This window comes from Chrysoperla carnea, chromosome 4 (assembly GCF_905475395.1).
Source record: "Chrysoperla carnea chromosome 4, inChrCarn1.1, whole genome shotgun sequence".
In the NCBI taxonomy this organism is placed as follows: domain Eukaryota; kingdom Metazoa; phylum Arthropoda; class Insecta; order Neuroptera; family Chrysopidae; genus Chrysoperla; species Chrysoperla carnea.
The window spans coordinates 75,920,246-75,940,226 of record NC_058340.1 but is presented as its reverse complement, the minus strand read 5'-3'; the positions used below and the strand labels follow the sequence as shown (position 1 = coordinate 75,940,226).

The 19,981-nt window shown below is 32.8% G+C and overlaps 3 protein-coding genes across 3 annotated transcripts; all 3 read left to right on the top strand.

Moving 5' to 3' along the window:
* The first annotated feature begins 1,110 nt into the window (after positions 1 to 1,110).
* On the top strand, positions 1,111 to 3,704 carry LOC123298620 (polycystin-2-like). The gene is made up of 8 exons (XM_044880701.1): positions 1,111 to 1,306; positions 1,397 to 1,486; positions 1,746 to 1,889; positions 2,444 to 2,649; positions 2,717 to 2,853; positions 3,045 to 3,156; positions 3,339 to 3,460; positions 3,557 to 3,704. The coding sequence occupies exons 1-8, from the start codon at positions 1,133 to 1,135 to the stop codon at positions 3,691 to 3,693; spliced, it is 1,122 nt and encodes a 373-aa protein (XP_044736636.1). The 5' UTR covers positions 1,111 to 1,132; the 3' UTR covers positions 3,694 to 3,704.
* Positions 3,705 to 4,362: 658 nt separating this feature from the next.
* Positions 4,363 to 9,623, top strand: LOC123298946 (intraflagellar transport protein 88 homolog). Its single transcript, XM_044881046.1, has 9 exons — positions 4,363 to 4,530; positions 5,093 to 5,439; positions 5,540 to 5,735; positions 5,999 to 6,448; positions 7,040 to 7,384; positions 7,752 to 7,938; positions 8,242 to 8,892; positions 9,250 to 9,429; positions 9,491 to 9,623. The coding sequence occupies exons 1-9, from the start codon at positions 4,363 to 4,365 to the stop codon at positions 9,607 to 9,609; spliced, it is 2,643 nt and encodes an 880-aa protein (XP_044736981.1). The 3' UTR covers positions 9,610 to 9,623.
* Positions 9,624 to 13,447: 3,824 nt separating this feature from the next.
* Positions 13,448 to 14,874, top strand: LOC123298944 (cathepsin B-like; the record flags this gene model as incomplete). Its single annotated transcript, XM_044881045.1, has 4 exons — positions 13,448 to 13,777; positions 13,855 to 14,055; positions 14,215 to 14,479; positions 14,660 to 14,874. Coding segments are annotated over 4 exons (1,011 nt in total), but the record flags the coding sequence as incomplete, so codon positions are not given.
* Between the last annotated feature and the right edge of the window lie 5,107 nt (positions 14,875 to 19,981).

The window sequence follows — 19,981 nt, the reverse complement described above, 5'->3', positions numbered from 1 at the left end:
GATACAACTTCGGCAGCAAAAACTTTATTTTAGGAAATTTCTTCATCTTTTTGGATCTTTTTTCAGATTTCGAAAATTTTCAATATTTTTTGAGTAATTCAAAAAAAAACTGAACCCCCTATTTTATTTTTCACTTAATTGTTTATAACTTTTGCAATTTTTTTTTGCGCCATTTCATTTTTTTCAGTAAACTTTCTACATAAAATTACGAATCGAATGACACCTATTTCGTAATTTTCGGAGAATATACAAAAAAGTTAGAAAAAATCGTGGATGTTAACTAGACTACAATATACTAGCGCCTAAACGACCACAGCCATTTACCACACTTGAAAAAAAAAAAATAAGATAAATATTTAACAAATGTCATTTATTTTTCATAACTTTTTCGCTTTTTTTCAATGTTTAGCAACCGAATTACCGTCTGGCAAATTAATTTTAGGTTTCTGTATACTTAAATAACATAATATTAAAATTACAGACATAATAAAATTCTTTTAAAATTTAGTATTATGACCTGTACATTTAGGCTGCGCAGTACTAAACGCAACCACTTCCGGTAGCCAGACCGCCCAAGCTCTAACAGAAAGAGCAAGGGGAACAACATATCATAAAATCAGCAATAATAAAATTCTTTTTTTGCCGACGTTGCAAGCTCCGGTACCATAAAGAATTAATTACCTAAGTATGTGTTTACTGTTCAGGATAACTTTTGAAATGCCACCAACTGGTAGTGTTTATGCATCATATTCCATAGTTCCAGCTAAAATCCATAATTTTACAACTATAAATGGTTATATAAAGCTTGGCGTTGAAATAGCAAACTTAGTATTAATGTTTTATTTTATAATTGAAGCTGTACGAGCGATTATCAATCAAAAATTGAAATTTTTTACCAAATTGAGTAATTATTTGGAGCTTACTTTGGTTGTGGTAAATATAAGCTAATTAAGTTTAAACTTACAAAGACTACAAAAATTCATTTAAATTTAATACACTTGACATAATGACATTGAAAGGTACCTGCAAAGCTCGCATAACTGATAAGAATTGATATTTTTTCTAGTTAATGATCCCATTGTATCCATTATTTATTTGGAAGGTATTTTACGTTGAATATCTCGTTCAGAATATGTTCCATTACAAAGATGATCAGAATTATCATGATAATATTGATAAGGTAGTGTATTGGCATGTCATGTCCGATGCACTTGTGGGATTCCTACTATTTTTAAGCTGGATCAAATTTATTCGATTCTTTTTCTTTATTCGATTTGTGTATCCAGTGATATCGCTTCTTCAAAAGGTAAATCAATATAAATGTACAGAATGTAAACGTAAGTCATAGTAAATCTCTGGAAACTTTCGAGAAGTTCTAAAACAATTTTTATTTCAGTTTTTAGGTCTTCTATTACATTATGCACCTTTATGGATAATAATTTGGAGTGGCTATGCGCATCTTGGATACTTCTGGTTTGGAAACACTGTAAGTGTCAAACCAAAGACTTGCTGCTAAGCTTGGTAGGATCGGGCATACCATTCAGAAAGTTTTTGTCTAGAGGAGATCAAATCAGAAAATTTTGGCCTATAATGCCTGATTTTTGAATGGATCAATCATCGCAATTAATTTTGTTGAGCTTAGCTCACAATGGGGATTGTAATATTCATCGCAATCAATTTTGTTGAACTTAGCTCACAATGGGGATTGTAATATTTGCTCTGAATAATTTTAAGTTTATTTGCAGATCTATTTATTTCGAAATTTTTGGTGGTCATTTGTAACTTTGTGTGGTGTGGCTATCGGATTGGATGATTTTGTCGAAATTGAAGAGGAATTCTTTGCTGCATTTATGGCATTATTTTGGATTGGTGCTTACTATATACTCTTGGTAAAATTTAATAATTATTTTTACATAGTTTGATCAATATAGTTCATAAAAACATACTATTTGTAACAAGTCATATTATAGTACATAATACTTAGACGTAGTGTGTATACATATACTCAATACACACATACAATCATATATTTATAAGTAGTTTCATCAATATACCTTAAATTTTATCAGTAGAGGAAAGTGGAAGAAAGAAAATTGTGCTTATGCTATTTAAAAACATCAAATTTTCAACCGCACTTTGCCTTTTAAGATATATAATGTGGAAATATCCAATTCGTACCGACTTATGTAAAATTTCTCTCAACTTGTGATCCCCTCCTTGTGAAATCTTTTGCTATACGCCCGTAGCTATTTGTTTATGACTCAAAGTAACAACGACACAAATTTTTTGCATTGCGTAGTCGATCTTATTTTAAATATCTTGACCACCTGCAGAAATAAAAATGAACGTGTTCAATCAAAATACAAAAAACATTAAAATCTTGAAGTTCCAGCTAAATAAATTTTTGCAAATCAAACCGTTTTAACAGATAAACAATTTTTAGCAATTAGCTTTAACAATGTTTCTTGCATTATGGATGACCCCACCAAAGTATAAAAAACGTTTGGGTAATGAAATAACTACATTAGATTATTTACGAAGAGGATTCCAAAATTTTATGTCATGCTGTCGACCACGTAAACCGTATGCATCAGATCAAGTTTATCGTCATGGTCGTATTAAATTTGGTGATTTTAGATCATTCTTACGGTATATAAATATTATTTATGGAACTAATATCCTTTAAAAAAATTAATAATTTAAATTAAATTTTCAGTGAACACAATTTTACAAAACCAGAAATCAATGCATTTATGCGAAAGTTTCATTTGAATAATTTGGGACCATTGACCCATTGTACGGATTGGACGGAAGTGATCCAATTTTTAGAAACAACATCATTTGAACCACATAGTTAGTATTGAAAATAATATGGGAAACGATTTTGAGATCTTGAAACTTGCTGCCTACGAGAGTATATACAAAAAATTTATCAGAATAGATCTTAATAACAACAAATTTACAAAATGGGTGAAATATCACCCAAAAACACTTGTTTTCGATAAAGTCTCCAAAAATATTAAGACTTTTTTCTCAATTTTTAGTACCACAAGATTTCTTAACATATATTGAAAAAGAAATTCATAAGAAAATGGATGAAATGGCTAAAGAAAGCAAATTACGTCGAATTTGTACAACTTTTCCTGTCAAGCAAGGGTAAGGCTCGACTCTATGTGTCTTTTATACACATGCGCACAATTTGTGTCCCGGGGAGAACCATTCATTGTAATTCCATTGAACAATACAATATTATTGTTTTGTAAACTAAAGAGTCGGAAATGTTGTCTGAATTCTGTAGACTTATTTCGCTAATACAAATTTTCTTTAAAAAATTTTAGCATAAGGAACAAAATGTACGAAATTGAAAGAGATGTCTCGGTAATGGAAGCAAAATTATTGCAAAGTATCAAAATATTAAAGTTATTTAAGGAATTGGGTATCCTCCAGAAAGTTCCCAGAGGTAATATAAACATACACAGAGTCATATTCTTTTCAAATGGGCTTTTTATACTAAACTAGCCCGGCCCGAGTTATTAAATGCCTCGTTTTTTTAAAGAACCTTCGCTAGAAGAAGAAGAAATAAGTAAAGAAGATGATAGAAAAGAAGGCGAAAGTAAAGAAGATGCAAGTATAGTCGACGAAAGTAAAGAAGATGAACGTAAAGAAGACGAAAGTAATGAAGATACGTACTAGTAAAGTTTCTTATGATTATGATACGGAATTATTTTATCTATAAAATAAACAATTAACTCATTTAGTAGCTTTTTTCATTTGTTTTATTCAATTTTATTAAACAAGCTCGACCCATAACCTGTGGCTACCCTCTGCTCGTGGCTAAAAACAACAAATAACAAATTTCGTAGAAAAGTGTTTTTTCCTAAGCGTTACATAATAAGCTTAAAAATGAGGGGTAAATCATAGGATTTGATGCAGGAATATGGAAGATAAAGTTAGGGCAGGAAAAAACTTGCTGGAGTAATAATATATAAGCAAAGACCTTATATAAAAGGTATATAAACTCTTTGTATATAAGATAGTGTGCTGCCCTCTCTTGAGTAATTTGAAAGTTATTTATCCAGTAATTAGATGGTAGTAGTGATTTTTATTGCTGCCATCTAGTTTTAAGAAAAACTAACAGGGTGATTGGACGATGGGGGTGTCCCCGTGCCATATTTAACATAATTCCCTATAGGTGGACAACATATATAAAAGGAAAATAGGAAAACAAACAGTTGTTTACAAATGGCTCATATAATATGTCAAAAGTGATATTTCTTTAAATGTTTAAAAGTGCATTTTATTATTATTAAAATCATTGTTTTTATTCATATATTATTTAAAAAAAATTGAATTTCCTTCAATATGGTATCAATCGACATCGAAGATGAATATGCTAGATTCAATGATTTGCAAACCGATACGGACTTGTCAAAAATATTAAATGAGAGTCAAGAGTATCAACGAAAGTTTTTAACTTCTAGTACAAGTAAAGTTTCAATCAATACAAATGATATTTGGTCAACGGCAGGGGTAAGCTCATTTCATAATTCAGCTTTTGGGAACCTTAACGAATAAATGTGGAATAATTGTTAAAAGTTTCTACGAATAAAAAAATCATGATCGACTGATGCCACAGGAGCCAGGCCAGTTTTCGTAGCTCAGCAATATGAAAATAGCATCAATTTGTACACTTGATATCCTAAACTCAACGGACTGAACTGTAAAATGGCCCCAAAAATTATAAAAAAACCAAGAATTCTTCTTAGATTACAAAAAAAATTTCCTTTTTTTTGACTCAATAAAAAATACTTCTTAAATAACTTTCAAGTTGGGATACTTCATGATATCAAAATGATTTTTCTATGAAAATTATACAATTGATTTTGCAATGTAGGGAATACACATTACATATAAGTATAATTATTGTGTAAAAAATAGTTTTGATGTCGTAAAAAATAATTTGTGAATAGAATAGGTCGTAAATGTGTCCATAGTTTTATTTAGAATCAAATGAATAAGCAAGCTAAATAACCAATTCATAATTTTCTTTTGTAAAATAAAAGTGATTATTTCTAAATATTTGTATGTTTAGGCAAAACCTGGTACAGGTTTTCGACCATCAACGAAATTTCGTAGTCCCGGCACCCCACATCGACCTGGGACAGGTTTTCGTCCAGGAAGTAGTGCACGTCTTGGTACCGGTATGCGCTTAGGTACAGGTTTTCGACTTGGTACTGGCTATCGTCCTGGTACTGGAATTCGTTCTATTACAAATGATGATTTCACACGTCCTATGACTGGTTACGGGGACGGAATGAATCGTCCTATGACTGCTGTTAAAGGTGCTGGATATACATCTCAAGGACGACGTACAACTGATATGTTATCGAGTCGAACACCTGATGGTTCTTCGAATTTGGAATCTCCATTAGAAGAATCGTAAGTAATAACTTCTTGATATTATTTGTAAATGAGAAATTCGAATATTTTGTTTTTTTCCTTCTTTCGGGTCTTTTAATTTTAATGATATTTGTTTAAGGCCAGAAGTTAAACTTCGAAATATGGAGAATAATATCATGAATTTGATTGTATCGTCAATAACAGCAAACTCATCTGGTGAATTACAAAGAGCATTAACTTTGGCTAAAGATGCGTCAACTAAAGAACGGAATTTAATTCGTTTACAAGAACAAGCTGGTCTCAATGATAGCCATAATATGGATTTAACTTTTTCGGTAAAACTTTTTTTAAATAGAAAATGTAACATATAGTATACAGAGTGATTTAGTTTAGTTCAACTATTTTAAAAATATAAGGTATATAAGGTAAATTTGACTCAAAATATTCAAAAATTAGGTTCATTTCATGATTGGATGCATAGTTTATGAAATATAGCCCAAAATTCTACATGAAGAGTGATTATTCGAATCAATTTAGATAATATTTAGACTTGGTCTGTAGTCGAAGAGAACCTAGGCTTAATCATTATCTTTTGCAGGTAATTTTCAATTTAGCGAATCAATATTCATCGAATGAATTATACACAGAAGCTGTAAAAACTTATCAACTAATAACAAAAAATCGTATGTTCCCGAATTCGAATCGTTTAAAAATTAATATGGGTATTATTTACTATAAACTTGGATACTTCCAAAAGGCCATAAAAATGTTTAAAATGGCGTTGGATCAAGTACCAACAACTCAGAAATATTTACGAACAAAAATTATGCATAATATTGGTATATTGTTGATTAAAGTTGCTAAATATGAGGATGCATGCATTAATTTTGAATATATTATGACGGAACAACCGGATTTTAAAGCTGGTCTACATTTGCTCTTGTGTTATTTTGCACTGGGGAATAAAGATAAGATGAAACGTGCGTTTACGTTGCTTTTAGATGTGCAGCTTAATATTGAAGATGATAAATTTGTTAATGCTAATATGGTCAGTAATAGTCCAAGCTATACTACTAGTAGCCAACACGTTAGAAAACATGTATAAAACAAAAAATTGGCATATAAATATTATCGAAGATAATAAATGAGAACTCTAGGATATTTCGAAATAAATTTCGATTTTTGCCCCAATTTCCTAGATCAGTTTTTGAATTTTATAAATACGTATTTCGACTACCATGTAGTTATCATCAGTAAGAATTAGCTAGTCGTGATTACTCTTATTATGAATGTTACTCTATGCTAATTTGGTGGCGGACTGCACCATTATTATTTAAAAAAATTGGCAGTCAAGTTCTACCGATAGAATTTAAAACTTTGGAATAACTACTAAAAACGCTTATAATAAAATCGCTCTAAAATCGACTAAGGAACTTTTCACTTCAAAAATTCTTAAGAAACAGAATTCCATCACTAAGCTTTTTATGGAAATGGAATTTTTATCGTTTTATGCTTTTGAACGCCCCGAAATATCCACATTCTAAGGATGTTTTGATTAAAAGTCATGGCTTATTTATGGTGTTTTATAACGTATTGACTACTGTTAGGGAAACTTGGACTAAAACCTTGCTTTTTTTAGGATGATGTAAAAAATGATATTTTACATAAAGTTATCGAAAATGATCGTTTATCAATGTACGAAAAACAATTACGTATCGAAGCTGAAAATACCGTTTTAACGGCAGCGAAATTAATAGCGCCTGTTATTGAAGACACTGTTAGTTCTGGCTACGATTGGTGTATAGAAGCCGTACGTGTATCAAATTATTCACCATTAGCTGGCAATTTGGAAATCAATAAAGCGATTATGTTTTTAAAAAATCGTGATTTACAATTAGCAATTGATACGTTAAAAGGTTTTGAGAAACAAGAAAATAAAGTTGCTGGTGCAGCTGCTGCTAATCTGTCATTTATTTATTATTTGGTAAATATTATTTTTGGTATTTTCTTTAAGTTTTTCCGATTACGACTTTCGCCCAGGCATAGTATTTGATAGTAATTTCAGATCCCCTGGAAAGAGAGATTGTTTTTATAGTCGTATCTAAGTTAAGTTAGATTAGAGTGGCTGTCCTGGAGTGGAAACACACTTAGACAAAGGGTCCCTTGTGATAACGGGTGGTCAAATTTCCAACCGTTCTGAAATGACTGTCAAATATTTCGCCTATCTTTAGGTCTATTATTTAATCTGACCTACTTGCATTTATCGATAGATTAAAGCCTTAAATTTCTGTCGATAAATGCTTGAATCATCTTCTTAAATAAAATACTAATCCTTTAAATAATAAATTTAGCAAAAAGATTTAATAAATGCAGAAAAATATGCACAAATAGCAATTGATTCGGATGATTATCGTGGCTATGGACTCATAAATATGGGTTGTGTTGAATTGGCAAAAGATAATCGTGACAAAGCTAAAGAATTATTTTTATCTGCATCAGAAATTGATCAAAGTTCTGTGGAAGCCCTTTATAATCTTGGTAATTAATCAAAATATACAACGAGTTTTAATGCTAAACACAAAATTTTACACTTTTTTCGCACATTATTTTGGTAGAAATTAATCACTTTTCTTCATTATTCACAAAAAAAATGAATCTGTATCCGTTGCAGCTAATTTCTATCTTAGGCTATTTTTACATGTAGAATTGGAATTATTTGCACCAATTTTTGAATTATTCCGCACCGAATTCTAAAGTAGAATAAAAAAAAATTACCATTTTTCGATATCAGAATGGCTACAAACTTTGAAGCTAATTTTTTCTTTTTTTGTAACTATCCAGGTCTAATTCATAAACAAGATGGCTCCTTCGAAGATTCCTTAGAATGTTTAAATCAAGTCAATAGTTTTGTACCACTAACACCATGGGTGCTATATCAACTGGGACAAGTTTTACAACAGAATAACGACCCAGATGCCGCTGCTGAAATGTATAACGAAGCTTTGGGTACATGTCCAGGTGCACCAGGTCTATTTACCGCGCTCGCTGATGTTCAAGAGAAATTACATGAACCACAAATCGCTTACAATTATTATTCAGAAGCATTCCGTTATTATCCCTCCGATTTTAATGTCATTAATTGGCTTGGATCGTATTTTATTAATTTACATTTAGCTGAGAAAGCTTTATACTATTTTGAACGTGCAGCTAAATTACAACCAAACGATCCAAAATGGAAGCTAATGGTAGCAAGCTGTTACAGACAAAGTGGAAATTTACATAATGCACTGAAAATTTATGAGCAAATTCATAAGCAATTCCCTGATAATGAAGATTGTTTGAGGTATTTAATACGAATATGCACCGATTTGGGTTTGAAACAAGTTACCGAGTATTCGTCTGAATTGAAACGTATTGAAAAAAGTAAGGAGGTACGGGAACGGATTGGAAGTAGTCGACCGGGAACATCAAGACCTGGTACTTCAAGACCTAGTGAGTGAATCATTATTTTTTATCTATAAATCGTCGGTTTTTCAATCAGAAATCATGGCCTTGCTGAGAAGTGCCCAGATCTGTAACACGAAAGGTATCAGGAGGGAACATATTAGCATCTTCTCAGATAGTCAGGATTCTGAGAAGATGCTCATATGGGCTTCGCAGCCCTTGGGGCGTCAATATTATAATCGAGGATAGTCTATGAACTCTTCGAGGGATCGCCCGGCACTTAATAACGTGGTGCCACTTGGGCGCTGAGCCTGTCATTCCCAAAACAAGACCCATTTGCGGTACCCCTCTCCCATTTAATTATTTTTATGTATAAACTATTAGATTGACGTCGTCGTTTTGTAGCGTCTAGACGTTCTGGCAGTGGATTATCTTCAAGATCTGGTTCTGGACAAAATGCAGGACGTCGTAGTCCACAAATTTTACGCCTGTCAGCTGGTTTATCATCAAAACAACTACCACGAATATCTAGTGCGAATGCTGACGATTTACGAAGTAATTCATTTCAATCCCAAGGATCTATTGGTAAAAAAATTTAAAAAGTTCTTATGAAGTTATTTCATAAAAATTTTTTATTTCTCCATAGATGCTAGTTACATGGATCCATTGGGTCCAATGGAAAGTCGTCCACGTACATCGGCTGGCAAACCGCCAGAGGATGATTTTGCTGATGAAGAGTTAGGAGATGATTTATTACCTGAATAAATTTGTATTTTATATGTTTTTTTTTTCACTAAGAGTTATTTTTTATAGTTTTAGACACAAATAAATTTTAAATGTGCAAAATTTCTTTTTGATTTTTGAGTCAAATATTCTAAGTGCTTCGTCTGCTCGAGACCTGCTCATTTCAAGGCTTAATAGCTCAGATTTTAAAAGTTGTAAATTATAACGTTGGAAATTTTCCAATGTACGTTGAATCTTCCATTTCTATATTTATAGATTTGACTTGTCTCACTCACTTCCAAGGTTACCTATAAATTTTCCTGACCTACACTAACAATTTATTTTATGTACCATGTATGAATGAAATATATCAAAGAATACTAAGTTTAGTCCCTAGTATGTAACGCTTAAAAATATTGATGCTACGAACAAAATTTTGGTATAGGTGTTCATATAATCACCTAATTAATCCATTTTCGGTTGTCTGTCTATCCGCCTGTCTGACAACACGATAACTCGAAAACGAAAAAAGATATCAAGTTGGAATTTTTATAGTGTGGTCAGGACCTAAAAAGTGAGGTCGTGTTTGTAAATGATCAATTGAGTCTTGAGTTCGTAGGACTTAACTTGTAAACCGTTAGAGATAGAACAAAAGTTTAAATGTAAAAAATTTTTTTTATAAAAAAATAAACAACTTTGTTCAAAACAATTTTTCGTAAACATCACTGTTTACCCGAAAGGGCGCAAATTTTATAGTATGTATTATTCTTTACTTACGTTACGTAAAAAGCCAAACGATTGCGCCATCAACACTGTCTATGCATGGTATTTCAACAATTAACTCAGTCAATTGTTTGTTTTCTACTTTATTTTGCAATTATTTTCCTCTACGTAATCTCGTGATAAGAATTTTAACAATTTTATAATTATTTATGATTTTTTTTAATGCAAATTAAAAAAAGAAAAACACGTGAAAACAAATAATTGACTGAATTAATTGTTGAAATACCATGTATAGACAGTCTTGATTACGCAATCGTTTGTTTTTTCACGTCATAAAAGTAAAGAGACATAGCCACTCTTAGATACCCAGGCATACGTACATGACACACAGACGCGACTGATATTCCCATACAATTTGTGCTCTCACCGATAAACAGTGAAAATATTTGAAACAAAAGTTGTTTATTTTTTTATAGGGAACATTTTTTTCATTTTCAACTTTTGTTCTATCTATAACGGTTTACAAGATGGACCCAATTGACCTTTGTTGCTCATTTACGAACTCCGCCTCACTTTTTACGTCCTAAGCACGCTGTAAAAATTCCAGCTTGATATCTTTGTCGTTTTTGAGTTATCATGTTGTCAGACAGACAAACAGACGGGTAGATATTCAAACGGACAACCGTAAATGAATTTTATGAACACCTATACCAAAATTTTGCTCGTAGCATCAATATTTTTAAGTGTTACAAACTTGGGACTAAACTTAGTATACCTTGATATATTTCATATATACTCGGTACATAAAATAAATTGTTGGTGTAGGTCAGGAAAATTTATAGGTAACCTTGGAAGTGAGATATACATGTCAAATCTATAAATACCTTGTTTACTAGAAAAAGCGTAAACAATATTTGTATTCAACATCATACGCGCCAAATGACACAGATTTATCTTATAATTGATGGCTGATATACGCCATTCATATCAATTGCTAGCAATCGCAGATTTAGCCCTCAAAGAAGGTTGTTGGACGAGTAATTTTAAAGATATTGGAGCTATCTCAGATAATATTTTGAATACCCTTATTCCAATTCGTACAACAAAATTAAATAAAATATCTTGGTAAAAAAGAAAAAATTAATGCATCTTTGAAATTTTCCACAGTTGTTTATTAATTCCATCTTGTAAACCGTTAGAAGATTCCGAATTTTTGCACAAATATGCACATTTTTGTTATTCCCCAAAAATGGGAGACCCAACTACTCGCCAAAAAAGAAAGTTAGGTACGCCCCTGAGAGGTCGACTTTTTTTTATAAAGTTTTCCTTCCTAATAAAGAACTGTGGAAATTTTAGAAGATGCATTAATTTTTTCCTTTTACTAAATCGTTGAAGCAAAACATTAAAATGCCTTTTTATATTCTCTAAATGGCTTTTAATCTTGAGACCGTATACAGGGAAGGATGCTTAAACAATTGCGTACATCTCTTATATCTTTTTTTTAAAAACGTGGCCGAAACTTTATTTTTTGCAAACGTTCTTCATTACCCAATAAAAGCATAGAAATGAGGCTCATGATAAAATCAATAACATAACCAGGTGATGTCATGACCCTGATAATGATTTTAATGAGCTTTTGGTTCTTTGTTTACTTACTATAAAATATGCTATTAATTACAATCATTATTGTTGAGTTGGTCAGTACTCAGAGTTTCATCAACTGATGTAACACACTTCGAATAAAAAATACAATCAATATAACTTTTTTTTTTAAATTGTAAGTTAATCAACAGATCAAATTCATGTAAGTCATTTATAATTCTCTTTTAAATTATATATTAATCAAATATTTTGAATTTAATTTTGGAAAAATTAAAATAGGTTTGTTCATTTTTGTTAAAGTGAAAGTTTCACAGCTCTATTTATTTTGGATATAAGCTCCCAAAGTAAAATAATAATTTACTTGAAATATTACAGAAGGATTAGAAAATGATTTTCTGAACAGAGTAGATTAGCGATTTACCTTAAAAAAGAAATCTCGATAAGTAACACCCAGAACCACTTAACAGCATAAATTTGAAAATAATTTTTCTAAGTTGGCCAAAGGCAATATTATTTGAATATGTAATAGCCCTTTTAATAAAATCGGGGATTGGTACAAATAAATAATAAACATGTTTTAATTTTGAATAGAACAAAATATCACATTCAACGATTGTTGAGTAGGTATATTAATCGTAATTCAAAAAAACTATTTTTATAATTGAAGAAAATATATCGAATAACCCAAAAAAGTTCAAAATGTATTCAAATCATACTTAAGATGTAAAAAAATATATATTTCAATTGACACACGGTACAAAAATAACTTATTAATAAACACGCTGTATACATATCTACTTAAAATAATGTAATCACTTACAAATACATAAAATATTAATAAACATGTATATGTCACCGTTATAACCAGTTTTCAATCTGACGGAAATTGGAATATTTCCATTGACTAGTCTTGGAAATTATAGTTCACCTTTGAAATCGCTCAGATTAGTTCCTTCTCTTGTGCTGAAAATAAATTACAGCCTATGTTACTTGTATATATATTTTAATACAAACTTTCAATCCCTATTTAACTCTTTTTGGGGATAAATTTCGAAAAATCCTTTCTTAAATGATACCTACAATATTATTTATTTGTTTCTCAAGGAACATTTTTACATTTAAACTTTTGTTCTTTAACAATTTACAAAATGGGTCCTACGGACCCAAGACCTATGTTACTCATTTACGAACTGGACCTCACTTTTTACGTCCTAAGCACGCTGTAAAAATTTCAGCTTGATGTCTTTGTAATTTTGAGTTATCGTGTTGGCAGACAGACGGTTGTCTATATAACTCAAAAACGAAAAAAAATATCAAACTAAGATTTTTATAGTGTGCTTAGGACGTAAAAAGTCAGGCGAAATCCGTAAATGAGAAACATAGGTCAATTGGGTCTTAGATGATTTTATGAACACCTATACCAAAATTTTGTTCGTACTAAACTCTTGGAACTAAACTTAGTATACCTTGATATATTTTATATATACACGGTATATTAACTGAAATAAACGTTGATTTTTATTAAAAATATTTTTCAGATTCCATTATGTTAAAATTATGGGTATTATTAATATTTGGCGGAACGCTATGTCTAGGATCTAGATTTGATTTTCATCCATTATCCGATACATTTATCAATCAAATCAATAAACATGTATCAACATGGACAGCTGGCAGAAATTTTGCACCAGATGTATCAATGAAATACATAAAGAGATTGATGGGAGTACATCCCGATTCACATAAATACCGTTTACCAGAAAAGGAGGATCATTTATTTATGCCAGCTAAAGCACTACCAGAAAATTTTGATGCACGTCAACAATGGCCAAATTGTCGAACAATTCAAGAAATTCGAGATCAAGGCTCATGTGGATCATGTTGGGTGCGTAGAAAAAAAATCACCCATTTAAAATTTTGCTTGTCTTGCTTGATTATTATTTCAATCATTGTATTTTTCAGGCATTTGGAGCTGTTGAAGCCATTTCGGATCGTTTTTGTATCCATTACAATGGTACCAATCATTTTAGATTTTCTGCAGAAGAATTAGTTTCATGTTGCGAAACGTGTGGATTTGGATGCAACGGTGGCTATCCAAGTTTTGCTTGGCGGTATTGGGTAAAAAAAGGCTTGGTCAGTGGCGGAGCATATGGTTCAAATCAGGTAATAATAATCAATCCAGATAATTTATCTTCAATTTTGCATATACAGAGATATTTGGATGCATAGTTTAAAATGGCCCACCCAGCCGTAACCTTATTTTAGAATTTACAGTTAATGATACTGCAAATTATTTCAAATAAATTAGATAACTTTTTTTAGGGATGTCAACCTTACGAAATTCAACCATGCGAACATCATATAAACGGTACACGTCCCGCATGTAACGGCTTGGATAAAACTCCAAAATGTCATTTAGATTGTACAAACAAAGATTATAAGACTGAATTCAGAAAGGATTTACATTTTGGTCAACGAGCGTACTCAATCAGTAGTGATCAAGACAAAATTAAAATGGAAATTATGCAAAATGGACCTGTGGAAGCTTGCCTGACTGTTTACGAAGATTTTTTACAATATAAATCAGGTAAAATATTTCCCTTAGGAATGGTCACACGCGGTGGCATCTTTAATTTTCCAACACTAAAAGTCGTTTTTAAACATCTCTCAGTAATTTGTCGCTATTTCCCAGTTTAATGGAGTCATCGTATAATTAATTGACAATATTTATGAAAATCACTCATAAAATATTTTTGTTTTTTTGCAGGTGTTTATCAACACGTCCAAGGGAAAGTTTTAGGTGGCCATGCAGTTAGAATGTTAGGCTGGGGTGTTGAGAATGGTACACCATATTGGTTAATTGCAAACTCATGGAACGCTGATTGGGGTGACAATGGATATTTTAAAATAGTACGTGGAATTGATCATTGTGGTATCGAATCTCAAATTTCGGCTGGACTCCCTGCACAAAAATTAAACTAATTTTATTATTTTTTAATCTAATTAAGTATCATAATATTTATTTTTTTATGTTTAAATAAATGTAGTTATTTTTTGATACCAAATATAAAAAACCTAGGAATAATTAAAATAGTGTAAAAATCTTAACATTGTGGCACATCGCTGCTACATTACCAACTCTTTACGGAAATTTCACGCAATCGGTGAAGGGTTAACATCAAATCATGTTAATATTTCTATTGTTAACAATTAAAAAATGAATTACAATCCTGCTCTATCCGGTATCCTTGAATTAATTTCCGGCCAAAAATATGGAAGAAGCGCAAGTTGCGTAATGTAAAATAGTAGATACACATAATACGAAATTTAAAATTTGCCCCAACGACTACGATGTAATCATCATCAGTATGAATTAGTATTTTTCATAAGGTTCATCCGAGAGCTTTTAAAATCACCTCGTCTTTCAGGAAAAAAAGGAAAACACAACAAAACAGTAAAAAGCTATTAAATAGACACATCGTTCACGCATTTGATCCCTAGGACGACTCAAAGGACAAAACATACATACACACATAGGCTGAAAATGAAAGTCGACAAATTATGGTAAGTGGGGTATCGTTGAATAGATGTTTAAAAATCCTAGCTAAAACGGGTAAAAAAAAAAAATAGCGACTTTAACAGTCGGGACCCATTATTAGGAATATTAGAGCCCGTGTTGATTTGAATGGGTCCCGACTGTTGTCGCTATGTAAACTGCAGAACTTCAGAACTTGTTTTTCCTTTTCAGTTTATATTTAACTCAGCCGGGGTTTTTGATTTTTGAAATATTTGTTTTATTCGAGAAAATATTTTATTATACGGATATACACTAAATAAACTCACACAATCCCTTCGGTCGCTAATGAATTAGACGTTAAAAGCGACCTTAAATTAAATTTAAAAAAAAAAAATAATTCACTCAACTCGCATATGCAACTTGTATTACAAATGTGTAATAAGCATAATGAACTTCATTTTTTTTTTTTTTTTTTTTTTTTTTTATTAAAATTGGCTTCAGCAAATTTGCTATACAGCCATTATCCAAATAAAGTATACAATTATATTACAATAAATAATTAAATAATAAATAGACCAGAAAAACACAAATTTAACATTCAGGAGAAAAAAAAAAGTGTAATTTAGAAATTAAAAAATAAAAATAAATTGATTTATAGTATCCAAAAATAAAAAGATGAATCTCAAAAAAAAAAAAAAAAAAATCATAATAATTCAATATATAAATTACAAATATAGAAAAAATATAAAAAATTCAGTTAAAAAAAAGAGTAGGAGAAGACAGAGAAGAAAAAAAAAAATTAATAAAAATACAAATAAATGAAACTTTCTATTTTACGAACACAAGGACACATATGGAATTAGACAGGAAGTTCGTCGCCGGGACCCGTCGAGACTGTATACAAAGGAAATATCACGAAAAAAACATAGGTTGGGGGCCGCGGAAGGGTTGACAGTAGAGGGGGCTACACACAATTTTATTTTATTGTTATTTTTTTTTTTTTAAATATAAAACAAAAAATAGATAAGAAGGGGGAGGGGTTATATTTATATTTGAAATTTGGACTTGTTAAGGAAGTTGCAAATTGCAGAGAGGATTTCAAGCTTATTTAAAGATAGGAGATGGGGAATATAATACGGACCAAAAACGCCCATACGGGCTAGGGAACTTAGAAGAATAGGTCTATGCTGATTAAGGAGTGGGCAGGCGAACGTTATGTGATTTATGTCACAATAATAATATCCACATCTACATCTGGTGTCTGGGACAATATGTATTCGATGTAGATGGGCAGGTAACGAATTGTGGCCTGTTCTCAAGCGACCAATCATTGTTATGTTTTTCCTGCCCACTTCCCATTTGTGGAACCATGTTTCAAGTGATGGAGTTGGTTGTATGTCATGTAGCTTACGCCCTTTAGGCGATGTATTCCACATTTGGGTCCAATCACTCAGCCTAGAACTTTTGCAGATAGCCCACAGATCTTGTGCGGGTGGAGGTGAATTATCTTCTGGTCCAATATGAACTGCGTCCCTAGCCAACATATCAACAAATTCGTTCCCACCTATACCAATGTGTGATGGACACCACACAAAAGCAACGTAGAAACGTTTTTGAATTAGTTTCAGTACGGTGTTTTTGATTAGTACTATGAGGGAGGGAGTTTTAGAGGAGATGCAATTTTGTTTTATTAGCGAGAGAGAACTCAGCGAGTCGGATATTATAGCTGTTTTCCTAATACTGTTTGAGTCCACGTATGAGAGTGCCTCCAAGATGGCAACGCATTCCGCAGAGAAAATTGAAAAATGTTGTGATAAACTAAGTGTGGCAGAATGCGCACCACAATGAAACGCAACGTCCACACGTGAATCTACACTCAACTTAGAAGCATCTGTATAGATGTAGGTATAGTTGGGGAGAATTGAGGAAAGGTAATCATTGAAAGTGGAATTGACGAAGGGCGAGCCATAATTTGCATGTCCGCTGTCAAGTCCACAATCAATAAATACCGGGATTTCCGTATATCGGGATGGAAAGTCAAAGGTGAAGAAGGGAGATAAAAGAGATTGATAAATGGGGATTATTGCAAATACACGATAAGCCACCAAGAGAAGAGGGAGATTTTTATTTCTCCAGTAGGTCGAATTTGTACAAAGCTGGTTGAGTTGGGCAAGTTTTGGAATTAGCGGGTGGGATAAGGAGGAATATTGGTTGAGGAAAATTTTTTTTGCCAAATACAGACGACGGACTATCAATGGAGGATCCGCTGCTTCAATCAATAGGGCGTTAGTAGGGCAGGAGCGCATTTGTCCTAGGGCAATACGCAAGGATTAAAACTGGATTTTATCTAACTTTGAAGATCGTTGGTTTGATAATGGGCATAGGAGGAATGAGCCATAATCGATGAAACTTCGAATGATTTGTCTGTATATCATAAGTAAAGTACTTTGATCAGCTCCCCACCAAACTTTGGTGAGGCCACGGAGGATGTTAATTCGAGGAGTACACTTACTTACGATATATTCGACATGGGAATTCCATTGCAACTTTCCATCAAAAAAGACTCCTAGGAATTTTGCGGATGGGTGGCAAGGGATGGATGTGTTGAGAAACGGAATTGATTCGATATTGTATCTGTGCCTAGAGAAAACAAGAGCTGAGCTTTTTGTAGCAGAAATTTCCAGATTGATAGATCTTAAATGGCTATGCAGTAAAGCTAGAGCGTTTGAAACATTATCTATAGCCGTTTGTAAGGATTTGGACGACGAGTATAGGACAAGATCATCTGCGTATTGCAGGAGTTGAGAGGGAGGCTGAATTACATTCTGTAAGCCAGAGGTATAGATATTGAAGAGAAGGGGACTCAAGACTGCACCTTGGGGTAAGCCCATTGATGCAGTTCTAGGACCGGATAAATGATTTTGGTAGTTGACGGTGAGATGACGAATTTTTAAAAATTCGTAGATGAAAGAAGTTAGTCCAGGGGGAGCCGACAGAGACGTGAGAATGTTAATGAGAATATTAATGTCAACATTATCGAAGGCTCCTTTCACGTCAATCAAGCAGCAAACCAGGTATCCATTCTCGGAGAGAGAAATCTGGATATCGGTCAAGAGTACAGAAAGGTTATCTAGGGTAGAGGCATTTTTACGGAAGCCTCGTGAGTATGGTGGAACTATGTTATTGTATTCACACCACCATTCCAACCTGTTTTTTACTTGGTGTTCCGTAACCTTTGATACGCACGAGGCTAGCGCAATGGGACGGTAAGATTGGTGTATATTAGGGTCTTTATTGGGTTTAAGGATTGGAATGATCATCGTATGTCTCCATTCGTCGGGGATAGATGAGCTACTAAGTAGTTGATTTAATATTGGCAGAAAAAATGATATTGTACTGTCCGACAAGTTTTTCAACATACTATAGGATATGTTATCCGGGCCAGGAGACGAATCCACTAGACCAGACAACACACCCCTTAGCTCACATATTCCGAACGGACGATCCATAGGATGATCATTTTGGGCGGGCAGGGTTTGAATAGGTATAAGGGCAAAGTCTGGAGTCAGATTCTGTAAGAAATTTAAGATCCAACCTTGGTTTGATGGAGAAGGAGGATATGGGTTGATAGCCCCCCTATACATCTTAACCTTATTCCAGATCTCTTTAATAGGCGTACTTCTGGAAAGACCTTCGCAAAAAATCTTCCAGGAATTCCGCTTTTTTTCCTTAAATAGACGCCTGGTTTGTGCCTGGGTTCTTCTAAAATTACAAAAATTATCTTGTGTAAAATTGGCCTTGAGGGACCTCAAGGCCTCCTTCCTGGTTTGAATTTGCAATTTACATTCGTCATCCCACCAAGGTGTTGGGGAAAACGGTTTTTTAGGACATTTGGTATTTGGAATGGCTATATCCCCAGCAGAGACCAAACTTTGATGAAAACTGGAATACCATTCCAAGGGATTATTATCGGATGTGGGGGGTGGAAGAAAGTCGTCTACAGTACGAGAAAACAGAGGCCAATCTGCTCTCTCGAACTGTCTACGGGGGGTATGTCTGGGGAGGAATAAATTATGTTGATGATTTAAGGTTATTAAAATGGGAAAATGATCGCTACCATAGCTATCATTTAATGTATGCCAGAACGAAATTAAGCTTAGGTGAGGAGAACAAAAAGAGATATCGATAGCAGATGATCTTTGTTGAGGTGAAGGAATAGTTGTCGGTGATCCGTCATTCATGCAAACCAAGTTATTGGAATCCATGAATTCCATTAGAATATCACCTCCTCTATCGGACGCAGTGCAACCCCATAGAGGATGATGATAATTTAAGTCACCGGCAATTATTACAGGTTCGGGAACATTCTGAAACATTAGGTTTAGTTCTTCGGAAGATAAAATATTTTGAGAAGAATTATTATAGATGGAAACTATAGATATGCCAGCAACTCTCACCGCGATTACCTGGAAATAAGGGTTATTCGACTCAATCGGAATAAGTTGGGCAGAAACACCCCTCCTTACAAGAATCGTAGTGCCACCATAGCCATCATATCTATCATTCCGGAAA